At 36.6% G+C, this 25013-nt stretch overlaps 1 protein-coding gene across 3 annotated transcripts in view; it reads left to right on the top strand.

The window, feature by feature from the left end:
- LOC118835675 (sodium channel protein type 1 subunit alpha) overlaps positions 1 to 25013 on the top strand; it is a 133164-nt gene that overhangs the window by 45290 nt on the left and 62861 nt on the right. For all 3 annotated transcript variants that reach the window (XM_036742903.1, XM_036742904.1, XM_036742902.1), the window contains exons 12-16: positions 496 to 628; positions 3630 to 3868; positions 5769 to 5942; positions 6783 to 7139; positions 21297 to 21779. In XM_036742903.1, the coding sequence (XP_036598798.1) occupies positions 496 to 628; positions 3630 to 3868; positions 5769 to 5942; positions 6783 to 7139; positions 21297 to 21779 (1386 nt within the window). The remainder of the gene's footprint in view (positions 1 to 495; positions 629 to 3629; positions 3869 to 5768; positions 5943 to 6782; positions 7140 to 21296; positions 21780 to 25013) is intronic.

The following is a 25013-nucleotide window of genomic DNA, read 5'->3' as shown; positions in this document are numbered from 1 at the left end:
AGCAAGGAAGGTAAGAAAGAAAAGAAGGAATGGAGAGCAGGAGGGAGGGAAGGAAGGAGGAGCCCTGTCAAAAGTTGATGTCCCAAACCATATGATGTCCATATGTGAGAAATATTGAACATGGCCTTTGAGTTATGAACATCTTTTTTTCTTATTTGCTGAGAAATGCTTTTAAATTTGATTATCAAAAAATTTTGGTTCAATGACTATATCTAGTTTAGATCCTTTTCTGTATTTTTATGAATTTTATCATACTCCATATCATACTAAATACTTCATGGGCTCAAAAAAGTATTGTCATTTGCTATCACTGTAAAACTAAAGGACAATTTAGACATTCCAAGTTAATGACACAAAAACTCTAGAGACACAAACTGATTCGATATGAAGGTGCATGGTGCATGTGCTCCATGAAACCTGTGGCTTCACAATTTGGTTACTGGATTATTACTTTGCTCAAAATGGTCATTTAAAACATCATCATTTTCCTTACAGGGCACAACTACGGAAACAGAACTTAAAAAGAGAAGGTCAAGTTCTTTCCATGTTTCCATGGATTTTCTAGAAGATCCTACCCAAAGGCAAAGAGCAATGAGTATAGCCAGTATATTAACCAATACTGTGGAAGGTTTGTAAAAAGTTTCATTTTCATTTATATCATTTATGTATTCACTCATTTATTTAGCAAACATTTAATTGTCTACATTGTGTTAGATGCTGACCACATGCAAAGATTAAATAATACATGGTCACTGCTCTTTCAGCATGTATAGCAGAAGAGATATAGCAGAACACAAATAACTATGATGTCAAATAGAACATGATAAGGGACCATCAAAGCACTATGAGAATTCTACAGAAGGGAATTATTTCCAACTTAAAAGATCAGGATAGATTTCTTAGAGTAATTGGTAACTAGGTTGCATCTTGAAAAATTAGGCAGATTTTGCTCTTCAGAAAGAGTTACTGTTGTTCAGTCAAGTCCGACTCTTCCTGGCCCCACTTGGGGTTTTCTTGGCAAAGATACTGGCATGGTTTGTCATTTCCTTCTCCAGCTATTTTACAGATAAGGAAACTGAGGCAAACAGTTGAGAGAGTTGTCCATGGTCACATAACTAGGAAGTATCTGAGGCCAGATTTGAACTCAGTAAGATGAATCTTCCTGACTCAGGGCCCAGAGCTCTACCACACCACTTAGCTGCCTTCTCATCAGGAAAAGAGAAATGGAGTTAAAGGAAGTTATTTTGGATAGAGAAAAGTGTGAGCAAAAAGTAAAGGGTCAGAAAAGCATGAAGTATCTTTTAGAAAAGCAAGTAATACAGTTCAACTGGAGCACAGAGTATATGGGAAGGTGATGAGGCTGAGATGAAAGCTGGCACCTTTATATGCCAGTTAAAGGAGTTCAGATGTTATTCACAGTCAGTCATCAGGACCCTGAAAGTTCTTGAGTAGTTGAGTGATATGAGAACATGAGAACATACAACTTAAGGAACATTGTGAAGAAATAGTGAAATCAGAAGGAGGAGCAAGTTATTATAAACTTAACATTGAGCACCAATACAATTTTTAATCTTGCTGTAAAACTATTCGCCTTTCCATCAATTTCACCTCAAAAAATATCACAACCTTTCAGACACTTCCTTGAAGACTTCATCAGTTTTTTGGTTTTGTTTCTCATTTATTTTTCCTATTAATATGATCATAGTGTGTACTGTCTTCTTCTGGTTCTGCTTTTTTTCTCTTTCTATGGTTTCATAAATCTCTCTGGATTTCAATGTATTCCTTATACTTAGCAGTGTTAGTCACATTATGGTATTCTGTCACATTAGTTATGGAACTTGCTTAACAGTTCTCCATTTGTTGACATTTATGTTGCTTCTATTTTCAAGCTGCCATCTTGACTCCGCCCCTTATGTTGCTTCTAAATGCTTACAGTTACAAATAAGTCTGTGTTGCGACAATTTAGCTAGAAGCTTCTGTGGGGGGTGAAAAAAAACAAGCCCAACAGCAAGAACGCTGCAAGCACAGGTTCTTTTGATCTGCTTTACTAAGGAAAGCAACGTTAAGGGATTAGCAATTGTACTTTAATCCAGCATACAAGTATCATTCACTTAGTTCAGGGAAAAAAGCCAGCACCCTGAACTTCAGAGCAAATACAAACAAATTACAAACATCAACAGATGCATTCCTGGAATGCATTCCCTCCTTACCTTTTCCTCTTTGAATCCACAGCTCTCTTCAAAGTTCTGTTCAAGTCCTACTTACTTGAAACTTTTCCTGATTGTCACAGCTATGAATGCCTCCCCCAATGGTTTTTCATTTACAGTGCATATACTTTGTCTTTACTTACGTATGTATGAGTTGTTTCCCCTGAAGAAAATATAAATTCATTGAGGGCAGGAACTGTTTTGTTTTTATTCTCCATATCTGAAACACTTAGCACGATGTCTGGCACATAGTAGATTTGTTCATTTGTTGACTGAGTTAAAGGATATGAATATACTTGTAACATTTACTGCATTCTCTGAAATGACTCTCTAAAAAAAGGTTCTACAAGTTCACAATTCTATCAGCTATGAAGAAGTGTACCTGTCTTTCCAAAACCATTTAAAGTTTGGAGTTTTTTCTGAATACTTGTGTGTGAGGTACTATGTTCCTCATTGATTATGATGAAATTGATCATTTTTTTCAAGTGAATACTAACAATTTTAGTTTTGTCCTTTGCAAATTATTCATATCCTTTGAAGATCTATTGGATTTTGGCTATGCATATTTTAAATGGTTTATATATTTAAACGATAATTTTAAATATCACATTTGCCATGGTTATTGTCCTAATCTGTCCTTAGTTTTCTTTACGTTATAATGGTTTTATGTATGGACTCTTTTAAAATTTTAGTCATGAATATAAATCTTGTTCCCAGTAATTCCTCATAAATATACAATGAATAGTGAAAGTCATCTACTGTCTACAATGGGATAATTGCATTGTTCCATTTTCTTCCATCTGTTAATTTTTTAAATATTTAAGGTTTTTATCAATTCTAATTCATGTAGTATAAAATACAGTATAAAAGTATTCAGCATAAAACTGGTTTTTATGTACATATTATATTATGTTTTTCTGTCATTGTGCCATCCTGGAAGATCTCTTCTCAGCCTCACTTAAGATTTAAGACTTTTAAGAAGTAAAGGGTAGTTTCTTTCCACCAAAATTTAACGAATCCTTGATTTATATTTCTTTACAATCTCTACTCTACCTAGCACCCCAGAGTTACAAGAATGCTAGGAACAACAGCCCAGAAAATTGCCTCCCTGCATCCATTAGTCATACTTTGGGGACTTTCGGTCTAGAAGTTTATAAAGAAATTAAGAACATGTGTAGCCACAGGGTTTATTGTATGAGAAGTAACTATTCTCTCTAATGCATTGAGATAGAGTGTATTTCTATGTAAAATTATCTAAAATTCATGGAATTACATAGTAACTTCTATAATCCTTGATGCAAATCCTAGTGGAGTAATAGAATAAGGAGGCAGCTTCTTTTTTAATGGCAAATAGAAATATATCAGTTAGTAAAGAGAATAACTCAACTATATTTTTATTGTTGTTTTGGTTTTTATCTCCAGAACTTGAAGAATCCAGACAGAAGTGCCCACCCTGCTGGTATAAATTTTCCAACATTTTCTTAATCTGGGATTGTTCCCCACACTGGTTGAAAGTGAAACACATTGTCAATCTAATTGTGATGGATCCATTTGTTGACCTGGCAATTACCATCTGCATTGTCTTAAATACGCTGTTCATGGCCATGGAACATTATCCAATGACTCCTCATTTCAATAATGTGCTTTCAGTAGGAAACTTGGTAAGCATATTGAAAGGTAAAAGTTTTCTTGCCTTAAAATTATTGTTTCAGTAATCATTTTCCTTCAAAAGCTCATAGCAAAGAGTTGCAGGCTTTCAGAGCCCGAAAATTAAAAAGGAAAATGATGTTTTATGAGAATGCACACATTAATCATGAAGAGTCATCTGTCTCATCAAGCTCAACTGAGGTCACACGTTGAAGCTCCTACCTCACAAGAATGTTGTGAAAATCAAACAAGATTATTTTGCACACCTTAAAGTGCTATAGAAAACTAGGCATCACCATCATAGTACTTTGAAAATCTTAAGGAGTTGAATACATATCCATTATTGTAGTAGTAGTAATAGTTGTTGTTGTTGCTTCTTCTCATCTTTCTTGATAGGGATCAGCTGAGAATGAATGGTCTGAGTACCATTCCCTATCCTCCTATCCTCCTATCCTCCTATCGGTATCCTCCAATCAATCTTCTATATTTAATGTTAAGTATTTTAATCCGGCTGTGAGTGTTCTGATGTAGAGATGGTTCATTGACAAGCTCTTTTAAATCCATAATGGATAATATCTGCTTTCCACTAGAAGGGCTAGCCCTTAAAGCCAAAGGAAAAATTGAGAAATGAAACTACTAATATATTCAAGGATGGGCCAACTCTGCAGTGCCAAAATAGTAATATTTCCATAGCATTGATGTAGTTCTTATCAAGTCTGAAGATCCTATAGCTTTGCTTCCATTCTTATAATCTTCATTGGTATCTGGTTTTCATGGTTCAATTGAATGCTTTTGAACTTTGCTTCTACAGTTTGCATTGCTACAGGAAAACCCAAATCGCAGTCTCCCCCCTCCCCCACATTTTTTACCCAACTAACTGTTGTTGCATGGGAGGGCCTTAGGGTTAATCAAGTGTACTTTTATAGTATATAAATTGTCTCATTTCAGGCTTTCCCTCTTAAAGAGTCTCAGTACTTGTGTTGTTTTATCCTTTTATATTAAAGCCATAAAATATTGATAACCTACAGTACACTGTGTATCAGATATTTAGCAGCCCCATTTTTGGCGAAGGTTACCACTTAGGGGTTTTTTTTTCCATTTTATGTTTTAGAAAAAATAAACTATTTAGGTATTTGTCAATTGAATCTGGGTAGCTTTGGAGTATTATACTATTATTTGTTTAAGGATACAGACAATCCTCTAAAGCATTTTTTGCATTTTTCCTTGTAGTTTACTTTGGGGCTTGAGAGATTTAGAAAGAAACTTTCTGTTTAATGGTCTTCATTTTACCTTGTGTGTGTGTGTGTGTGTGCTCTTTCTTTCTTAAATACCCAGTCAATAAATCAGCAAGTATTTGTCGTTAATCCAGGAAATGGATTAGGCGCTGAAGATACAAATCTAAAAGTGAGACATTTCATGTTCTTGTCAAGGAACTTATAAAGTACTCCTGCAAGAGAGTAGGGGAGAGGGGCTTATACAACTATGCAAGACAGATACATAGAGAGATGGATAAAGAGATACAGAGAGAGAGATAGCTATTGATATTAATTAATATGGATAGATAGAATAAATGCCAATTTGTTTTAAAAGGGGCCCGAATAATTGGGGGAGAGGGGATGGCCAAAAAAGGCCCCTTAAAAAGTCAAGTGATTTTTATGTTTTTAGAAGAAAAGTCATATGATTTTTTGAATTGCATTATGATATGCAATTATTATAGAAATTATATATGCACTCTAGGAATATAAACCTGTAATGACAATTACCCTACATACTTGAATAAGGAAGATACTACAGATGGTAATGAAATTGTCTATATGTTTCATCAATGAGTGTATTGCTTAAAGCAAGAGGACTCATGATATCCTCACCTTGCCATGTTGTTTGACAGTACATTAACTTTGTTTCTGGTCTTAGGTCTTTACTGGGATCTTCACGGGAGAAATGTTTCTGAAGATAATTGCCATGGACCCCTATTATTATTTTCAAGAAGGCTGGAACATCTTTGATGGTTTTATTGTGACCCTTAGTTTAGTAGAACTCGGACTGGCCAATGTGGAAGGATTATCTGTTCTCCGTTCTTTTCGACTGGTAAACACTATTCCGTTAGTTTTACGCAATGCCTTTGCTCCAAAGAGGGCAGCTGTTTGTATAATCTAGTATGTTAGCCAGTTACCATTATGTCTGACTAAATATTGGTTTGGGGGTTATTTGTCTTTTGTTTCCAGATCTGGAGGGGGAAATGTAAATGAAGATATCACTTTGTATTACTAGCTTTAAAAAATATTAATACCTTTATAAGAAAGGATGGCAATCTCATGCAAAGTGGGTTACAGCTATTACAGAAATGTAAAACAATATGTTTACTCTCACCCAATCCAAGCAGAAAAGCCTTTGAAGTTACTACATTTTTGGAAGTTCATACATCAGTCCCTTCTCAATAATGGAAAGACGTATGGAGTTTCTTCATATTTACATTAACCATGGTTTTATGATCCTAGACCATGCAGTTGTGGGAAAAAAATCTGGCATAGAATAGGGGCCTAAGGGCCCCTAAACATCATAAATAAATATGGGAATTGTGAAAAAGAAACATGATGGGGTTGGGGTCGGGGAAGAGAAGTGTCATATTAGACATCACTCTCCCTGCTATCTAGGACAGAAGAATAGAGCCTTCATGTAGAAGTTAGAACACCACATCCCTAAAAAGTATCATAAAATCCATGGCACCTAGATTCAGTCCATACTCCATACATATGATCTACCCAGAATGTTAGACCAAAGTGGAAAAAAGAGGGCAAAAGAACTATTCCCATACTTCTATCAGAAAAAAAATAGAACTTTGGCATAAATTCTTAGTACATCTAGATGCAAATGACAGTTGTATAGCTTTAAAATAGTGCATAGTAATTATCATCTTTTGTTTTCCAGCTCCGAGTTTTCAAGTTGGCAAAGTCTTGGCCAACACTAAATATGCTGATAAAGATCATTGGCAACTCAGTGGGAGCTCTGGGAAACCTGACATTGGTGTTGGCCATTATTGTTTTTATTTTTGCTGTGGTTGGCATGCAGCTCTTTGGTAAAAGCTACAAAGATTGTGTCTGCAAGATTGCCCCTGACTGTGAACTTCCACGCTGGCACATGCATGACTTCTTTCATTCCTTCCTGATTGTGTTCCGGGTACTATGTGGAGAATGGATAGAGACCATGTGGGACTGTATGGAAGTTGCTGGCCAAGCCATGTGTCTTACTGTTTTCATGATGGTCATGGTGATTGGAAATCTAGTGGTAAGTACACACTGAGACTATTGTAGATATTTTTACCTGATGCATGACATAATGTGGTTCACTAATAAACAGCAAACACAAAGCTGGGAAGGACAGTTTATTTACTGGATATGTCAGGATTCTTAAAAATCTTGATGGACTAGAACATTGGGTCGAAGAAAGAAGGTTGAAATTTTTTAAAAGAATAAATGGAAACTCTTACACTTAGATTCAAAAAATCAACTTCAAAATTACAAGATGACACAGTTTGGCAGTTTATCTAAAGAAAATCTGTGGCTGTTAATGGGCTGCCAATTCATGATGAGTCAACAGCAAGATGTGACAAAATGAATGAGATCCTAGGCTTCAGTAGAAATCTAGAAGACAGAAATAAGGGGGAAGATAGTCCCATTATACCCTTTCCTAGTAAGGCCTCTTTGGGAGTTTTGTGTTTAGTTCTAGCCTCCACATCTTAGAACAAACCTTGATAAGATGGCTATCATCTAGAGGAGGAGAGCCAGGATGATGCAGGGCCTCAAGTTCATGACATGTATAGACTGGTTGAAGGAAGAGGGCATGAGAAGACTGGCAAAAAGAGCAAAGAGTAGAAATAATAGCTGTTTTCAAGTGTTATTCTTGTCCTTCTTGGTCCCAGAGGAAAGAACTAGGAGAAATGGACAGAAGTTGCTAAGTGGCAAACAAACAAAAACGCTTTCTAGCAACTATGTCTATACAAAAGAAAAAGATGATGACTTCTTCCTCACTGAAAGCCTTTTAGGAAAAGCTGGCTAACCACTTGTTAGGTTTGTGGTTGGTGGGATATTTTTTTCAGGTATGAGTTAGACTAGAAGATCACTGAGGTTCCTTCCAACTCTGAAATTCTATGATTTATTTTAAAACACCTACTGTGTGCAGGGCCCTGTGCTAGGTACTGAGAATACAAAGACAGAAAAGAAAAATGATTCCTGTCCTCAAGGAGCTTACATTCTTTTAGGATATATAATATGTACATAAATAAGTGTTATACAAGATAATATGATGAGGAAAATAGCACTAATGAATAATGAGCATTTTAAAAGTAATTTTTAGATATTCATGGGGAAAAAAATTAGGTCAGGGCTTTTTCACCTTCCTGTTATAGTAAAATAGGTTAGTATGGTAATATCCAATAACATTTTAATGCTCAACAACATTGTTACAATCTGTCCACTGCATTCACCTTAGGATCTCCTAGAAGGCAGCTGAGAGGTCATTGAACCCAACCTCCCCATTTTACAATCAATAAAATTGAAACCTAGAAAAGTGAAGTGACTTGCCCAAGGTCAAAGATAATAGCAGAACTAGAATTCAAACATAGGTCCTCCTACTCCAAATCCAGAGCCTTTGCCACTGCACTCTCCTGCCCCCTCCAATCCAGGCTTGGGAGCAGGGCATGGGTTATATACTGGAAGAACACAATCTGGAACAGAATTGGGGAAGATCTAAAATTTAAAGGGGTCAGACAGCACTTTCACTTTCCCACAGCCATGACCCAAGGTAGTTACTATGCCATTCGCCAAAGCAAAAGAATTCACCCCCAAGTTATCCCAAGGTCTCTAGTCATGGAGTTAAGAAAACATCTATACAATCTCACCACAAATGGATTGCTCTAGACACCAAAATTGCTAGTTACAATCTCTTCTCATCATCAGGAGCCAAACCTAAGAACACTACAAAATCAGGAATGAATGCCCCTACTTCTTTGCCAATATAGGTCTAGGAACTAGAGATATTGCATGTATGCATACATTGATATCAGCGTATATGCATACGCTTATATCCTGCCCCACTGTGACCCCAGTATCTACTTGCTACAAGTGTAATATGGCAGATATATCAGACAGCTCTAGGTTAGCGAGTCCTCTAGCTATAAGTCAAAACAAAAGAAGACTAATGCAACCAGAGAGTATGCTAATGGAGTAAGTGATCAATCCTTTCCAATCCTCTAATGTGAATTTGGGTTATTTCTGTTTGCTGTACAAAATTATGTAATATACAGTAAACTGAAGAGGAAGAGAAAATACTAGCATACCCAATGCTCATTAAAATACTAATGATGGAATTCTTTTTGTAAGTAGCCATTTCAGCTGAAACAGACTACAACAAAGCAGTTTAGAAAAACTTAGAAAATTGGGGAAATTAGTTTAAATGTCTCAACTAACATTAATTTCAGATTGAATTTCTAAGTTATTCTTAGTATGTTTCTAATCATAATTTTTAAAATAACACAAAACACAATTTGTTGTTGTTTTTAGCCATAATTATAAGCTTTATTATTTCCTGGGCTTATTGTGGTGTATATATATACAGAGTGTCCCAACAGACTTAGCGTAGCTTTAAGCTTTAATAGGAATTTTAAGCTACATGATGTGTGTAAGCATATATATAGTGTATACATATACATACACACATATATGTATGTATACATATATAATTTTTCCCCATAGACTCCTATGAGCCTACATTTTGAAGAAGAAAAAAAATTGAAGGGCATCTTGTCCAAGGCCTTTATTTGGCAGCTGAGGAAACTAGCCTGGGAAAGTTTTGTGAATTGATTAGGGATAATATCATATGTTTGTTACAAAAGCTTAGTTGATATAAACCAGTTGCCATGTCAAAGAATCTAAAAGAGTAAAGAAACTGCTTGAGCCAGCAATCATTTGATCTCTTTACTAAAGAGACACACAACCAAAGGCAAAACCAGTTTAAAATGAAAGCTCATTTGCCAGACACTTCAAAGAAGATCTGCAGAAGATTGAGTGTGAAATCATCTTGCAAAGGAGAGAAAAAGTGGAGAGGAAAATGAGTCTTAAAAGGCAACACAATGGAAAACAAGTTGACCTAAAACCTAGCAAGACCTGAGGCAATGTGGTGATGTGAAAAGTGGCTGGACCTGGAGTCCAGAGATTAGATCGAGTTCTAGCTCTAGTTATGCAACCTTAGCCTAGTCACTTCACTTGTCTCAGATTCCTCTTTAGTAAAATTAGTGACATTAATAGAAATAATCAGGGACATCAATAATTCGGATTTTTGCTCGCATTCTCTGCCAAAAGCAGAGCACCTGATAATTTCTTGAATTAAAATGATAATTCCATCCTTTAAAAGGTATTTGAATCAAGGGGAAATTCTATTCTAGATCTTCAAGGAACAATTGGTTAATAGAGTGAAAAAAAATCTAAGAATATTGTGAGGAAATGGCCATACAATTTTAGAATTTCTGATATAGGAGAGAAAAACCCAAAACGGTTTGACAGGAACCCTAATAATAATAATGATGATGATAGCTTACATTTATATAGTACTTATATGTGCCAAAGCACCTTACAAATATCTCATTTGATCCTTACAATAAGTCTGTGAGGTAGTAGGCGCTATTATTAACCCATTTTACAAACAAGCCATCTGGGTCAAAAGGATGATAAGTGATGCCCAGGGTCGCACCACTAGCAAGTATCAGGGGCCAAATTTGAACTCAAGTCTTCCCAACTCCAGGTCCAGAACTCTATCTGCTGCACCACCTAGCTGCAGAGAGATTTCAGAGGATTCAGAAAGAGGATAGATCCCATAGGTGGAAACCCTCCAGGGAAAATCAGCCCAGGAGTGATGAGTATCCTCAAGAATGACATTCTGAAAATATGAAGAGACATCATTGTGATATGGAAGAAAAAGGGGAGTTGTCTAAACACTGCTATGTATGAACAAGGAGTTCATTCACAAATCAGTTTATATCTAAAAAAAGACACATACAAAAGATAGGAGAAAGGGAACCAATGAATAAATGCAAAAGTGTGTACTGTTACTGTTCTTACACTAGTAAGAATAGTTTAGGAGTACTAATATTGAGAAAAAACTGAGTCTAGGAAAGCTAAAGAAAACAATGGTTTGATGTTGTTTTATTGGGGAAGGGAGGATCAAAGAAGGAATGGCTGCTTGGGCTGGCAGGATTGATTGTAAAAACAAATTGGAGAAAGAGAGAGAGAGAGAGAAAGAGAGAGAGAGAGAGAGAGAGAGAGAGAGAGAGAGAGAGAGAGAGAGAGAGAGAGAGAGAGAGAGCAAAGCATTTGACTTTTTTTGTTTGTCTCTGGGGAAGGGGTTGAAGAAAGGATCATGCAGGAGAATGACCTGTGGACAAGGAAAGTCAGAAAGAAAATGGCTAAAAGGGAGTTAATGTCAAAAATAATTTGGAAAATAGTAAGAAAGCTTCTAGCTCCACTTAATGAATTCAAGTTACCAAATCTACATGAACATCTTTAGATGCTAAAAGAATTGGTGGCTGTTATTGTTTCTCGTGATTATAGAAAGGTCAGAGAGAATGGGATTGAGACGATAGGATTAGAAAAGAGAAAATGTTGTTCTAATCTATAAAAAAGAGAAGAGAATGGAGTCTGCAGACTATAGGCTGGTGTGTTTGATTTAGATTCATGACAAAATTCTTGGACATATTGTTAAAGAGTTTGTGGATATCTAGGAGAAGAGGAAGTAATCACAAAGAGCCAGAATTGCTTAATGAAGATCAGGTCATGCCAGACTAACTGCATTTATTTTTTAGACAAGGTTGCCAGACTGATAGATCAGAAGAATGCTAGAGATATAATTTACCTCGATTTTAGGAAAGCATTTGATTAATTGTGATTTTTTATAGAGAATAAGAGATACATAGGCTTAACAATTGAGCAAATATGTGGACTTGGAACTGGTTAAACATCTAGACCAAAGGGTTATCATTAATATTTGATGTCAACTTGGAAAGAGGTCTCCAGTGGAGTACCCCAAGGATCTATGCATGGCCTTATTCTGCTTAGCGTTTTTTTTATTAATGACCTGGACAAAGGCATAGATGTTATGCTTGTCTGATCTGCAAATTACACAGTGTTTACAGAGATAGCTAACAGGATGGATGACAAACTCAGGCTTCAAAGGGTCAAAACATAGAGGCAGGTCTAATAAAGTGAATTTAATAGAGAATAATTTAAAATCAAAATTTAGCATGAAATATTTTCACAAGTACAAGATTAAGGAGAAATAGGGTTTTTAGTTCATATGAAAAAATCTAGAGGTTTTTAATACTCTCTGAACTCAACATGAATCAAAAACTCTAATCAATTTTAAAGCTGTATTAAAAACAGGTGGAGTATTTTTAAAGAAAGAGGGTGGTAATCATACCACTCTGTACTCTATTTTTGTCGGAATAGTCTGGCTTATTGTGCTCAGTTCTGGACTTTCCTGGCCATAACTCCACCAAGTCTTACCTGCTGTGAGCCTAGCCTTCCAGGGCCTCACAGGATACAATGTCACTGTCTTGAACAGTCTAATCACATACCTCCCTCAATGAATAGCTCTTGAACCATTTTTTTCCTGGACTCATTCTTTAATGGCTATCCTGCTCCCGCTCTCTTATACTCTCCCTATCCCAGTGATCCTGAAACCCTGGCTACTGGTGGACAAATCCAGTTGTCTATCCCTAACCAATCCTTACCTTAAGACCATCCACTTCAACCTCATACCCTAATTCTAGATCTTCCCACCTCCTCCACTATGCCTTCCGGATCTCCTGCTCCATAATTAACAAACTTCCTTTGATCTTAAGCCTCTTGCTTTCTCACTCCTTCCATTTTCTGGCATTCACTGAGTCCTGGCTCCCTCTTGATGATTCATCTTCCCTCACCACCCTTTCCATTAGTGACTACATTTTTGTCTCATGTATCCGCTTTACCTCACACTATGTTGGGAAAGTCAGAATACTCCTTGCCCCCACCCCCATTATCACTTCCAGGCTCCCTATATCACTGTCACTCAGCAACTTCTCTTTCTTGGAGGTTCATACTCTTCAAATGCATGATACAATCAAGATCTTGGTGGCTGGTATCTATCCATGCCTTTCCATTCCAACTTCCTCCACCCACCCAAGAACATTCTCCTTTCTTCCTCAATGAGTTCAGTGACTGGATCACAGCATTTTTATCCCCCACAACTCTTGCTCTCAAAATGGATGACTTCAACATATTTATGCTCCTTGAAGTACCCTAACTTTCCAGTTCTTCAGTTTACTCAGTTCCTGTGACCTACTTCTCCATTGTACCTCAACTGTACAGAGACGGTTATATCCTTGATCTTGCCATTATCCACAAGTGTTTCATGTCTATTAATGAACTCTTAAATTCCTTTATCTGATCATAATATTTTGTCATTTCATCATTCCCTATGCCTTATGACCCCTAACCCTGATGACCCCTAACCCTGATATATATCTTCATTACAACTTCCAATTCTTCCACCTCTCAGTTCTTTTCAAAATCATTACCTTCTCTCTTCCCTCTCTTGATATCTTGGGGAACCAGTTCAATTCTATACTATCCTTTAAGACTTTGCCCCCTTGTCCTGTTGTTAATCATACCTTGCCAGACTCCAATCCTGAATTAATACTACCATCCACCTCCTTTGTTCTTATTCATATGCTATGGAAAGAAGCTAGGCAAAATTATGAAACCCTGCTGATTGGGTCCATTGTAAATTTATATTTTTAATCACAACCAGGCCTTCACTGCAGCAAGTTGATCCCACTTTTCCTTGATTGATACATTAGCCCCTTCTCCACAGTGACTTTTCCAAATCTTTCTATCTCTCCTCAAACCTCATATAGTACCCGTTCTATCAACCCTCTCAGCCAAGAACATCACTCCATATTTCCAGAAAAAAAATGGAGGCAATTCACTGAGAATGCCTTCTTCTTACTATCACATAATCATCATCAATAATGCCTTGTATGTATATAGTGCTTTAAGGTTTATAAAGCACGATACATATGTCAACTCATTTGATCCTCACAACCCTGTGAGATAGGAACAATTATTATCCCCATTTTACAGAGGAAGAAACTGAGAACTTAAGTAAGTTGTCCAGGGTCACACAGCTAGTAAGTATCTGAGACACACACAGTCTTCTTGACTCTAAGTCCCGCACTCTAGCCACTGCACCACCCAGCTGCCTGTCATATCACCCAGTCATCTTTCTTTAATTTCTCCTCCATATCTCTCTCAGGCAAAAAGTTGTCCCTTTGCCTTACCAAGACAAGCCTTCTACCTGCGCTCCTTGGCCCATGTCCTCTCATCTTCTCCAGGAGATTGCCCCCATGATCATCTCCATGCCCTCTAATCTTTTTTTTTTTAATTTTAATTTTTGTCAATTAAAAGTCATTAGTTTTTCCTTTCTTCTACCATCCTCCTCCACTGAAAAACAGAAAAACAGAATTCTTGTAACATATGTATGATCAAGCAAATTCTCATATTGGCCATGTCCAAAAATGCATTCTGTACTCTGAGTTCATCACCCTTTTGTAGCATGCTTCGTCATCAGACCTCTGGAATTCAAGTTGGTCAGAGTTCTTAAGTCCGCTTCAGCTGAAGTACAACAGATTTTGTTCCATCAGAGGCAGCTAGGTGGTGTAGTGGATAGAGTACTGGTCCTGGAGTCAGGAGGATCTAAGTTCAAATCAGGCTTTAGACACTTATTACCTGTGTGGCCCTCGCCAAGTCATTCGACCTCTGTTCACCTAGTTTCCTCAACTGTATATAAAATGGGAATAATAATATGACCTCCCTCACTGAGTTGTTATGAGGATCAAATGAAATATTTGTTTTGGTTTTAAAGCACTTAGTATAGTGCGTGGCACATAGTAGGTGCTATATAAATGGTTATTCCTTTATTCCCCCTTTCCATCCTGTTTCCCTGTTGAATTAAATATATTTATGTACCCAACTGTGTGTTTACATTCTTTCCTCCTTTGACCACTTCAGATAGAATGAGGTACAAGTATTTCTTGCTTTCCCCATCCCTTCTTCCTTGTTTTCATTGTCTTCTACTTGAAAATCCTCATTATGTGAGCTGATTTTCCTCACTTCATCACTTCTGTTTTTTAAATTAAAACATAACAAAACCACCCCCTAGGTTCTCTATCTATGTCATTAGATTTTCTTTATGATCCATGACTATATTATCTTGGGTTCTGAGGGGACACATGTATCATCTCCCCATGTTAGAATGTAAACAGTTTATTCTTGTTTAGGCCCTTATTTTGTTCACTCATGATTATCTTTATTATGTTTCTATTTGCTTCTATTTGCACTTCAAAGCTTCTGCTAAGTTTTGGTCTTTTCATCAGTAATACCTAAAAATACTCTATTTATTAAAGATCCATTCCTCCCACATCAGGTAAGTTATTCTTGGTTGTGAGCCTAAATCTTTTAAATTCTGAAATATCATATTCCAAACTCTTGACTTCTTTATAATGGTGGGTGCTAAATCTTTTGTGATCCTTACAATGGCTACTAGATATTTGAATTCTTCCTTTCTGGATGTTTGCTGTATTTTTTTTCTTTGACCTGGAATCTCTGAATTTTGATTATAATGTTCCTGAAAGTTTTAATTTTGGGGTTTCTCTGTGGAGATCAATGGTGGATCTTTTCTATTTTTACTTTACCCTCTTCTTCTAAGAGATATAAGTAGTTTTCTTTTGTGATTTCTTGAAAAAAAGTATGTTTTTTTTGTTCCTTTTGTTCTTTTTTTCCAGTCTTTTCATTTTGTTTCAAAATTTTTTATTGTCTCATGAAATCATTAACTTCTATTAGATCCTTCTATTTCATAAGGAGTCTGTTGCTTGGGTAAGGTTTTATGCCTCTTTGCCAAATCAATTCTTTCTTCTACAGCTCCCACTTCTTTTATACTGTTTTCCCTCTAGTGCTCTCATTTCATTTATATAAACTTTTTTTCCTGCTTCATTTCTTCTAGGAATTCTAGTTTAATGTGCTCTTGGGATTTTGATTGTTTAGAGTTATTCTTTTCTTCTTTTTATCTTAAGGGCACCTGTTACCATGATTGCTTTTTATGGTGGGAGTCTTTTTTTTATTTGCTCATTCTTCCAGACTACCTCCTGACTTTGTACTTCATTTTAGGTCTGGACTCTGTATGTTTCTTCTATAGTGAATATATAGGCTAAGCTTGTATCTACTGATGTCCTTCTGTGACTTTCTTAGGGTACTGAGTATTGTATTATATTTTGGGATCTCAGAGAAGCTTATCCTAGGAACTTAAATGCTTTCAGTGCTCCCAAAGTAGTCTGATCCAAGGGAAAGTCTAATAGGTGCCCTCCTGGTTTGAGCCCTACAAATCCTTGGCCTGAATTTGGGTATGAGCAATATACCTATGGGTTTACTCGTTGATGGTGTTCCAGTAGACTGCTGCTGGTCTTAGACATTATCAGCCAGCTGGAAAGTTCTGATGTTTTAAAATGACAGAGCTGCAGGATCCCATTTGGTGTGGGTTTTTTGTCTTGGCTGAATTTCACTGTAGGCTTCAGAGTGGGCCGGTGTCTGGAACTAAGACCCTGCTCTGCTTTGCTCCTGAGGTCAGAGTCACCAACTGCTGCTTGCTTCTGAACTTGCTTCTTGCTCAATATCCAGCCCAGAACACTACTTACCATGGAATACCACCTAGGTGCAGGTTCCTTCCTGAAAATGGGTAGTGAGATAGAGAGCTGCCAGCTGGCACCTTTGTGTGAATGTGGAGCAAGGTAAGGAGCCTCTGTGTGAGTGTAGGGCTTGTTCTTTCCCTGGTACATACCCTTAGCTCTCTTTCAGTGCTTTCTTTTCATCACTCTATCAGGACCTTCCCAGTTAGATTCCAATCCCAGTGTCTACAGACCTCTTTGTCTATCTCCCTCTACTTATCTGGGCTGGAAAAAATGACTCACTGTGATTTTTTCTTAGATTTCCCAATTAGGACTTGGTCTGGTGTGTTTTTCGGATCTTTGTAGTACAGTTGTGAGGGAACTAGACATTCTGATCTTTGATCTTTCTCTATCTATTGGACCCTTCCCTCTTGCCTAGAAACACACCTATGTCTCCCCATTCTTAAAAAAAACCCTTCACTTGATCTAACATCTCTGCTAAGTATTGCTCTTTATGTCTCCTAACCTTCTTGGCTAAACTCCTTAAGAAAACTTTTCACATTTGGTACCTCCGCTTCCTCTTCTCTTGCTCTTTTCTAAACCTTCTAAACCTCCTCTCCAAAGTTACCAATTATCTGTTAATTGCAAAACTGAATAGCTTTTTTTTTTCAAATCCACAGTCTTCTTGATTTCTCTTCAGCATTTGACACTGTTGAATATTTTTTCTCCTCTTTCCTCTCTAGGTATTAATGATGCTGCCCTTTCCTGATTCTCCTCCTACCTTTCTGACTGCTCCTCCTCAATTTCCTTTGCTGACTCTCTACCCATGCCAGACCTATTAACTGTGGGTGTCCTCCAAGGCTTTGTCCTGGTCCTCTTCTTTTATCCATTTATACTTTACCAGTTAGTATTCTCATAAGGTTCCATGAGTTCAACTTTCATCCCTATTTAAATGATTCTCATATTTACATATCTAATCCTAATCTCTCTTGTACTGCAGTCCTGCAGTGATAACTAACTTTTGGACATCTCAAGCTGGATGACCACTATGTATATCAAATTTAAAATTTTCAAAATAATTTATTATCTTTCTCCCCAAACACCCCTCTTCCAAACTTACCTGTTATTATTGAAGGCCTCACTAATCTCCCCTCACTAGCTATATGACCCTAGGCAACTGTGTGACAACTGAGGTTCTGTTTGGCTCGGTTTCCTCAACTGTAAAATGGGGATAATCATAGTATCTACCTCTCAGTGTTGTTATGATGATTAATAAGATAGTGTTTGTAAAATGCTTAGCATAGCACCTGGCATATAATAGTCATTTAATACAGGTTTATTTCTTTCCTTCCCAGATACCCAGGCTCCCAACCTAGGTGTCATCCTTATCTCCTCATGCTCATTCACCCCAGATATCCAATCTTGTGATTTCTACCTTCACAATATGTCTTGTTTATGTGTCCTTCTCTCTACTCATACGGCAACCACCCTCTCACAGGTCCTCATCACCTGTAACCTGGACTATTACAATAACCTTCAAATTGTTCTCCCTACCTTAAGTCTATTCCAACTATCTACTCATCTGCCAAAGTAACTCTTCTGAAGTATAGATCTGACCATGTTAACCCTCCCCCATATTCATAGATTTAGATCCAAAAGCGATATTATAGACCTTTGAGTCCAACACTCATTTTACTTGTAAGGAAACTGAGGCACACAGACAATACATTACATGACTGCTTCATACAGCTTCTGAGGTAGGAATTGAACCCAGATCTTTCTGACTCTAAAGTCCATTATTCTATCCACAATTACATGCTGCCTCCTAAATAAACTACCAACTATTCAACAAGCTTCAGTGGCTCCCCTGTTACTTCTGTGATCAAATATAAATTCCTTGATTCTACATTTAAGGTTCCTCACAATGTGACCTCTTCCTACGTTTTCAGTCTTCTCATATTTTACTTCCTTTCATACACTCTACCATCTAAACTACACTGGCCTATTTGCTGAGCTTCACTTATATCACTAAATTCTCCATCTCATTGTCTTTGCGCTGGTTGTTCTCATTGCCTGAAGTTTTCTCCCTCCACCTTTCTGTCTTTGTTTCTCTGGCTTCCTTTAAGACACAGATCAAAATGTTTACCCCAGCCAGTGCCTAATGCCTTCCTCGCTGTAATAAACTTCCATCTATTCTGTATTTATATTGCATGTACCTAGTTATATTCATGATGGAATATAAATTCCTTGAGCAAAGGAACCATTTATTCTTTTCTTTGAATTCCCAGCCCTTAGCACAGCGCCTGAAACATAGTAAATGCTTAGTGAGTGCTTTTTGCCTAACTGACAATTTAGGAAGGGAAGGACATGAATAAGTTGGAAAGCATTTAGAGGAGGCCAACCAAAATGGTGAATGACCTTGAGTTCATGCCAAATGAGAATGGTTGATGGAATGGGGACGACAGGATAGCTGTGTTTAAGTACTTGAAGTATTTGAAGGGCTGTCATGAGAAGAACAGACCAGAATTTTTCTGATTAGTCCCAGAGGGTAGATTTAAGGAAAATGGATGGAAGTTGCAAAGAAAAAAATTAGTCTTGATGTCTAGAAAAACTTCCTACAAAAATTAATTATCCAAAAGTAGAATGGATTTCCTTGGAAAATAGAGGGTTTCCTCCTCAATGGGAGTCCTTAAATAAAGGCTGAATAATTGCTTCTTAGGTATGTTCAGATATGGGTCTCACTAGGTGGCCTTTGAAGTCTGTTTTAATAAAGAATTAGGAAGGCTTAAGATACCGTGATTGAATATAAAGAAACATGCCACACACAACATGAGAGTAAAGCAAGACAGTTTTATTGAGAGGCCATACTTAGAATATGAAGTTAGGAAAGATGGTGGAAATAGATTCAGCCTTTTGGAGCCCCAGGTAGAATTGGATTAATCCTGCTGGGGCCCTGGAGAGAGTAAGGTACTCTTCTCAGATCAGGTCAGTTTTTACAGTGTTCTTATCTGGGTCTTGCTGGACCATGCATTGGTAAAAAGAAATGAGAAATCTGAAACTGGGAACTGGCACCAATTCATATTAGCAACTCCCTAGTGGCTGAAAAAAGAGACTTTGGGCAGTTACTGCTGGTCTTAATCTGATAGGATGACCCCAAAAGTTTCCCTAGGAACTTCTTCGATTAGTGGATTGAAGATGCTGCAGGAGTCATTACAAGGTCCCTTCAAAGCTTGAAATTTACATTACTTCCCTCACTTGTTGTTTTGAGGAAAGCCCTTGATAAACCTTTTGGCATTATGCAAATATAAGTTATTATTATCATTTCATTCTCCTTATCTTATTTAATAGAGTTCAGATAGATGATCCTGGGATAAATCATTATTTTGTCTTATTCTTTTATGTCTGCCTTTCTATAGATTATGACACAGATAGATAAAATAACTGTTTCTGTAGTTGAATAAAAGTGTTAGGATGTAAGTTCAATTTCTGTAGACTCACTAAGAGCATCCTTGGTCAATATCAGGACAAGACCATGGGAACTTCATCCTCTACCCACACAATTTTGACTTCTTTTGTTAGGCCTCTATTCTGGAAGCTCTTTATTCTATCTAGCTTGAAGAGTATTTGGTATGGTAACATCTACGAAAATTTTTGTTTTAAATTGTTATGGACCAATGTTATTAAGTAATTTTAGGCAACAGTTTGCTCTGTAATAATGCTCCAATGCGGTATAATTTATGATAATTTTTAACATCCTGGGAGTATAAATAAGTGAAACTGGAATGGGGATTCCAAACTGAAATAAAAAGGAATAGATTTGTTTACTGATTCTATACCAATCTATACTCATCAATGGCAATGTAATCACCAAATTTAGATTCCAGCAGCTACTTATTTAACATAGGAAGTAAGGAAGTCAAAGTGGCCTTTAAGAAGATGAAGTCAGGAAGAACAAGTCCAAATACATGCAGAATAAATCTGTGTTAAAGGCAAGACAATTCTAAGGACACCCAGGGTTCAGGTTTCACTACATCTCAAAAAGAGAAAGATTTCAAAAAGAAAGAAAAATTAGATTAAAAAATAAGGTAACAGAAGATATTATCCATGACTTCTGTGCATTGGTAGAAGAAAGTTCCTCACCAGGAATTCCTTCCACAGATTAAATCACAGGTCTAGGAAAGAAAAAAATCAATTAAAAATTTACAAGTGTGGATCACTTGCCATCTGTACCAGAGCAGTAAAATCAGGAATATCACAGATCCAACAAAGTATCAAAGACCTCACAAATCATTATTTGGAGTCAGAACTAAAATTCAGGGCTTCTAAAACCCAACCCGCCATTCTTTCCACTAGATTATGATCCATCTTGTTCAATTGTTGAGTCTCATGGGGGAAAGGGAAGTGTTATATACTAGAAAAAACATTTCAAGTTCTCATTCTAGCTTTCCCAACTATGTGAGTATGAGAATGTCAACTAATCTTTGTAAGTCTTAGTTTTCTCATCTATAAAATTGATGTGATAACATTTGCACTACCCACTTTACAAGGTTGTTTTAAGGGAAACCCTTTGTAAACTTTTAAGCACTCTCAAAATGTGAGGCATTTATGAGCCTTATTTCTCAGAGCATATAGTCATAATATATTTTTCTTTACCCTGAAGAGTGAGTAGTAACTTATATATTTGTTATCTTTTAAAGGTACTGAACTTGTTTCTGGCCTTACTACTGAGTTCATTTAGTGCAGACAACCTTGCTGCTACAGATGATGATAACGAAATGAACAACCTCCAGATTGCTGTGGATCGAATGCATCGGGGAGTAGCTTATGTGAAAAGGAAAATATACGAATTCATTCAGCAGGCCTTTGTCAGAAAACAGAAGGTTTTAGATGAAATCAAACCACTTGATGATCTGAACAACAAGAAAGATAGCTGCATGTCCAATCACACAACAGAAGCAGGAAAAGATCTTGATTATCTGAAAGATGCCAATGGGACTACAAGTGGGATTGGGACAGGCAGCAGTGTGGAAAAATATATAATTGATGAAAGTGATTACATGTCATTCATAAACAACCCCAGCCTCACAGTAACAGTGCCAATTGCTGTTGGAGAATCTGACTTTGAAAATTTAAACACAGAAGACTTCAGCAGCGAATCAGATCTGGAAGAAAGCAAAGAGGTAAGTCTTACAGATCTGGGTAGCTATAGATACATGTACCTACATAATGTAATATGTACCCGTGATGAGAAATGTTGATGGAAGATAACCTCATATCAATCATGGTAGTTTTGTATCAGTGAAAAGTACGTGGAAACAGTACAAAAATGAAAAAATGGGGCAGTGGTTGTGTTTTTCCATACTAAATAGCATAATGTATGGTTTAAATTTTATTACTGCTTACACAAAAGGGCAATTGAAAAGCAGATATAGTTAAGTGTAGGTGTCAAATGACACTCATTTTATTGGTCACCTAATACAGAATAATGTATATTTTTCAGATCAAGATGACAGTGATATACTTGGAATCATGGAACTAACATGATATTGGATAACATATTTAGGATATATTTACTGCTCAGTGTATGCAGGGAGGCCTAAAAAAGAGCTAGCTTCCCTCATGGGTATATAATGAGGACCTTGCTAAACGGTATAGAGGCAGGGAAGCAAAGAACTATCCGGGGGACTTATTTGCAAAATGTTTTCTATGTGTTCTAAAATTTAGATTCATACTGGGTACCAAAATAGATTATTATCATTTAATAGGCATCCACAAAAGCTAATGCAGAAATATGATATTCCCATTATTTATAATTTTTTGTGGGGAAGTTACATTTTTTTAATTTTCAATCATATCGGAATCATTCTTAATTAGGGAAAATCAGTAAATGGGTGGCAGCTAGTAGCTGAGCTCCCTCCCCACAATTTTCAGGTCATTGAGGAGCCTACAAGGGAGAAGGTAAGGGAAAAACATGGTAATAACCTTAACATATCTGCTTACTTTGAATCCTCATGTGCTGGATAGAACAACAACAAATGTTTAGGCAATTATTTTTTAAGGTTTCCAGCTTGACAATATGTGTATCTTCCTATACTCACCCATTTCCCCATAAATAATTTGGTTCATGACTTTGCCATGGACTTTGCCACTTTGCAGTGGGAGCTGATATGCTTCACGTTATGCTTCAGTTCAAAATTGGGTGGGGACTTCTACTAAAATAAATGTCATGACATTGTTCATGGTCTGGTTGCTTGTCTGATTCTTCAGAGTCATTTTTAATATTTGATGAAAGCTGATAGGTACTGAATGTTACTTGGTTACTTGGTTTTTTTTAAAAAATACTGTATTCCAGTGCAAAAAGCCCAAATGTAGTTACGACAAGGGTTTTTTTTCTACAGCTTTAGATGTGAGCTACTCCAGATGCTGTATTCTTTTGAATAGATCACGGCTAAAGGACCACTGATCTCTCTAAAATATGACTATCTACTTAAACAAGCAAGTCTATCTGTTTGTAGTCAGATTTTTATGTTAGTTCTGTAAGCTTCGATAAGATCTTGAGGAAAAAAAATTTCTCTTTCAGCCAAATAGATTTTCCCCCATGAAATTCTTATTATATGCATCTTTCTAAAACTGAGGTCACCATCGTCATAATTTTTCTGGGTGTTTATTCCTATCAATCAGTTACAATCTAATGGCTTGTCTCAGAGGGGTAAGAAATGTTATGTCTCCAGATATTGTCCATTTTCACTGCATTCAGTGCAAAGAAAAGGCATCAGGAAGATTTAAGTAAGATTTGAGAGAAATGAAGGTGAATCCCTCTCTGTTAGCTTTCTCTGTCTCCCCCTGTCTCTCTCAGTGTCTCTCTCAGTGTCTCTCTCTCTCTCTCTCTCTCTCTCTCTATCTATCTATCTATCTATCTCCTTTTCTCTCTCTCAGTATTTTTCCCCACACTATTGTCTCTCTGGACATTGGTTCTGTTTTAATAAGCATTATAGCCATCTCTTACCTTCCATGCATTAGTGTGGTCCCTGTCTTTCTGTGTGGATTCACCTGCTCCACTAGACAAGACAAAAATGACAAGATGTACAGATAATTCCCAGAACCTGGAGGCCATACTCAAAGAAAATGAATGTAGGCCAAACTCATAGGATCAGATATCTTCACCAATGATAGTCATGAATCCACACTTAGAATGAAGAGCATGTTGTCATCAATATTGGCAATTAAAATAAAAGTATTATTAATTTCTTTTTGCTAATAATACTGTATCTTTATTCTTGCTAATGTTATGACAATGATGTTCTACAAAATTCAACAAATATTGAATTAAATTCCCACTGTGCGCATGGCATTGTTCTAGGAGCTGATAATACAAAGATAAAAATGGAACAAATTCTAATCTCAGGGAGCTTACATTTCTCTAGAAAACAAAACAAAACAAAACATTACACCCCACTACACAACATAGTGAAATTTTATTTAGTCACACAAGGTAGCTAATGTAAATATTTATAATACCTTGAGGTTACGTATGACACATATGTTTGTTGTAGGGGAGAATTTGACCAGTGGTTTCTGGAAATTCAGTCTTATCCTATCTTTTTGAGGCAGGTTGGTATAGTGGATTGAGCACTGGATTTTGTTTGGAGGCAGAAAGATCTGAATGAAAAATTTACCTTAGACTAGCTGTGTGACCCTGGGCAAATCACTGAACTCTTGGTCTCATTTTCACCTTGTGTAAAATGTAGATAACAATAGCTCTTACCTCAGAAAGTTGCTGTTAGGACCAAATAAGATAATATATGTAAAGCATTCATATGTTGCAAATGTTAGCTCCTATTGTTATTATTAGTGGATTTTGTTACGTTTCTATGACTACAATATTAATCAAAAGCAACAAAGAGAAAGCAAAGTTATTTCTGTCTGCAGAACAATGTCCTTATCTCCCATTAGCATAAAGCTCTTTGTGAGTAGAGAGGCATTGCTTAAATCAATTAACCAATAAATACTTATTAAGCACCTACTGTGTGCCAGGCAAGGTATTAACTTTAATGCCTAGTAGAGTGTCTTGACACAGTAAGACCTTAATAAAAAAATTTTTTTAAACTTGTTGAATAAGTGAATCTGAGATATGTCTAGTAATAATAATAAAAACATACATACTATTTTAAAGTTTACAAATTTACATATATTGTGTGATTTTATGTTCTTATCAACACTATGGTTGATATGAATCATATGAAGCATCAATTATTATTTCTATTTTATAGATGAAGAAAGGAAGGTCAACAAAGGTTGTGGTTTGACCAGGGTCTCTTGGATAATGTGTCTGAGTTAGGATTCTAACTCAGGTCTTCCTGACTCCAAGTCCAGTCTATCTTTTATGCAACTTAGCTGCATCTAGGTAGATAATA

The sequence above is a fragment of the Trichosurus vulpecula genome, chromosome 2 (assembly GCF_011100635.1).
Source record: "Trichosurus vulpecula isolate mTriVul1 chromosome 2, mTriVul1.pri, whole genome shotgun sequence".
Lineage (NCBI taxonomy): Eukaryota > Metazoa > Chordata > Mammalia > Diprotodontia > Phalangeridae > Trichosurus > Trichosurus vulpecula.
Note: the sequence above shows the minus strand (reverse complement) of the source record. Positions and strands in the feature narration are given on the sequence as shown.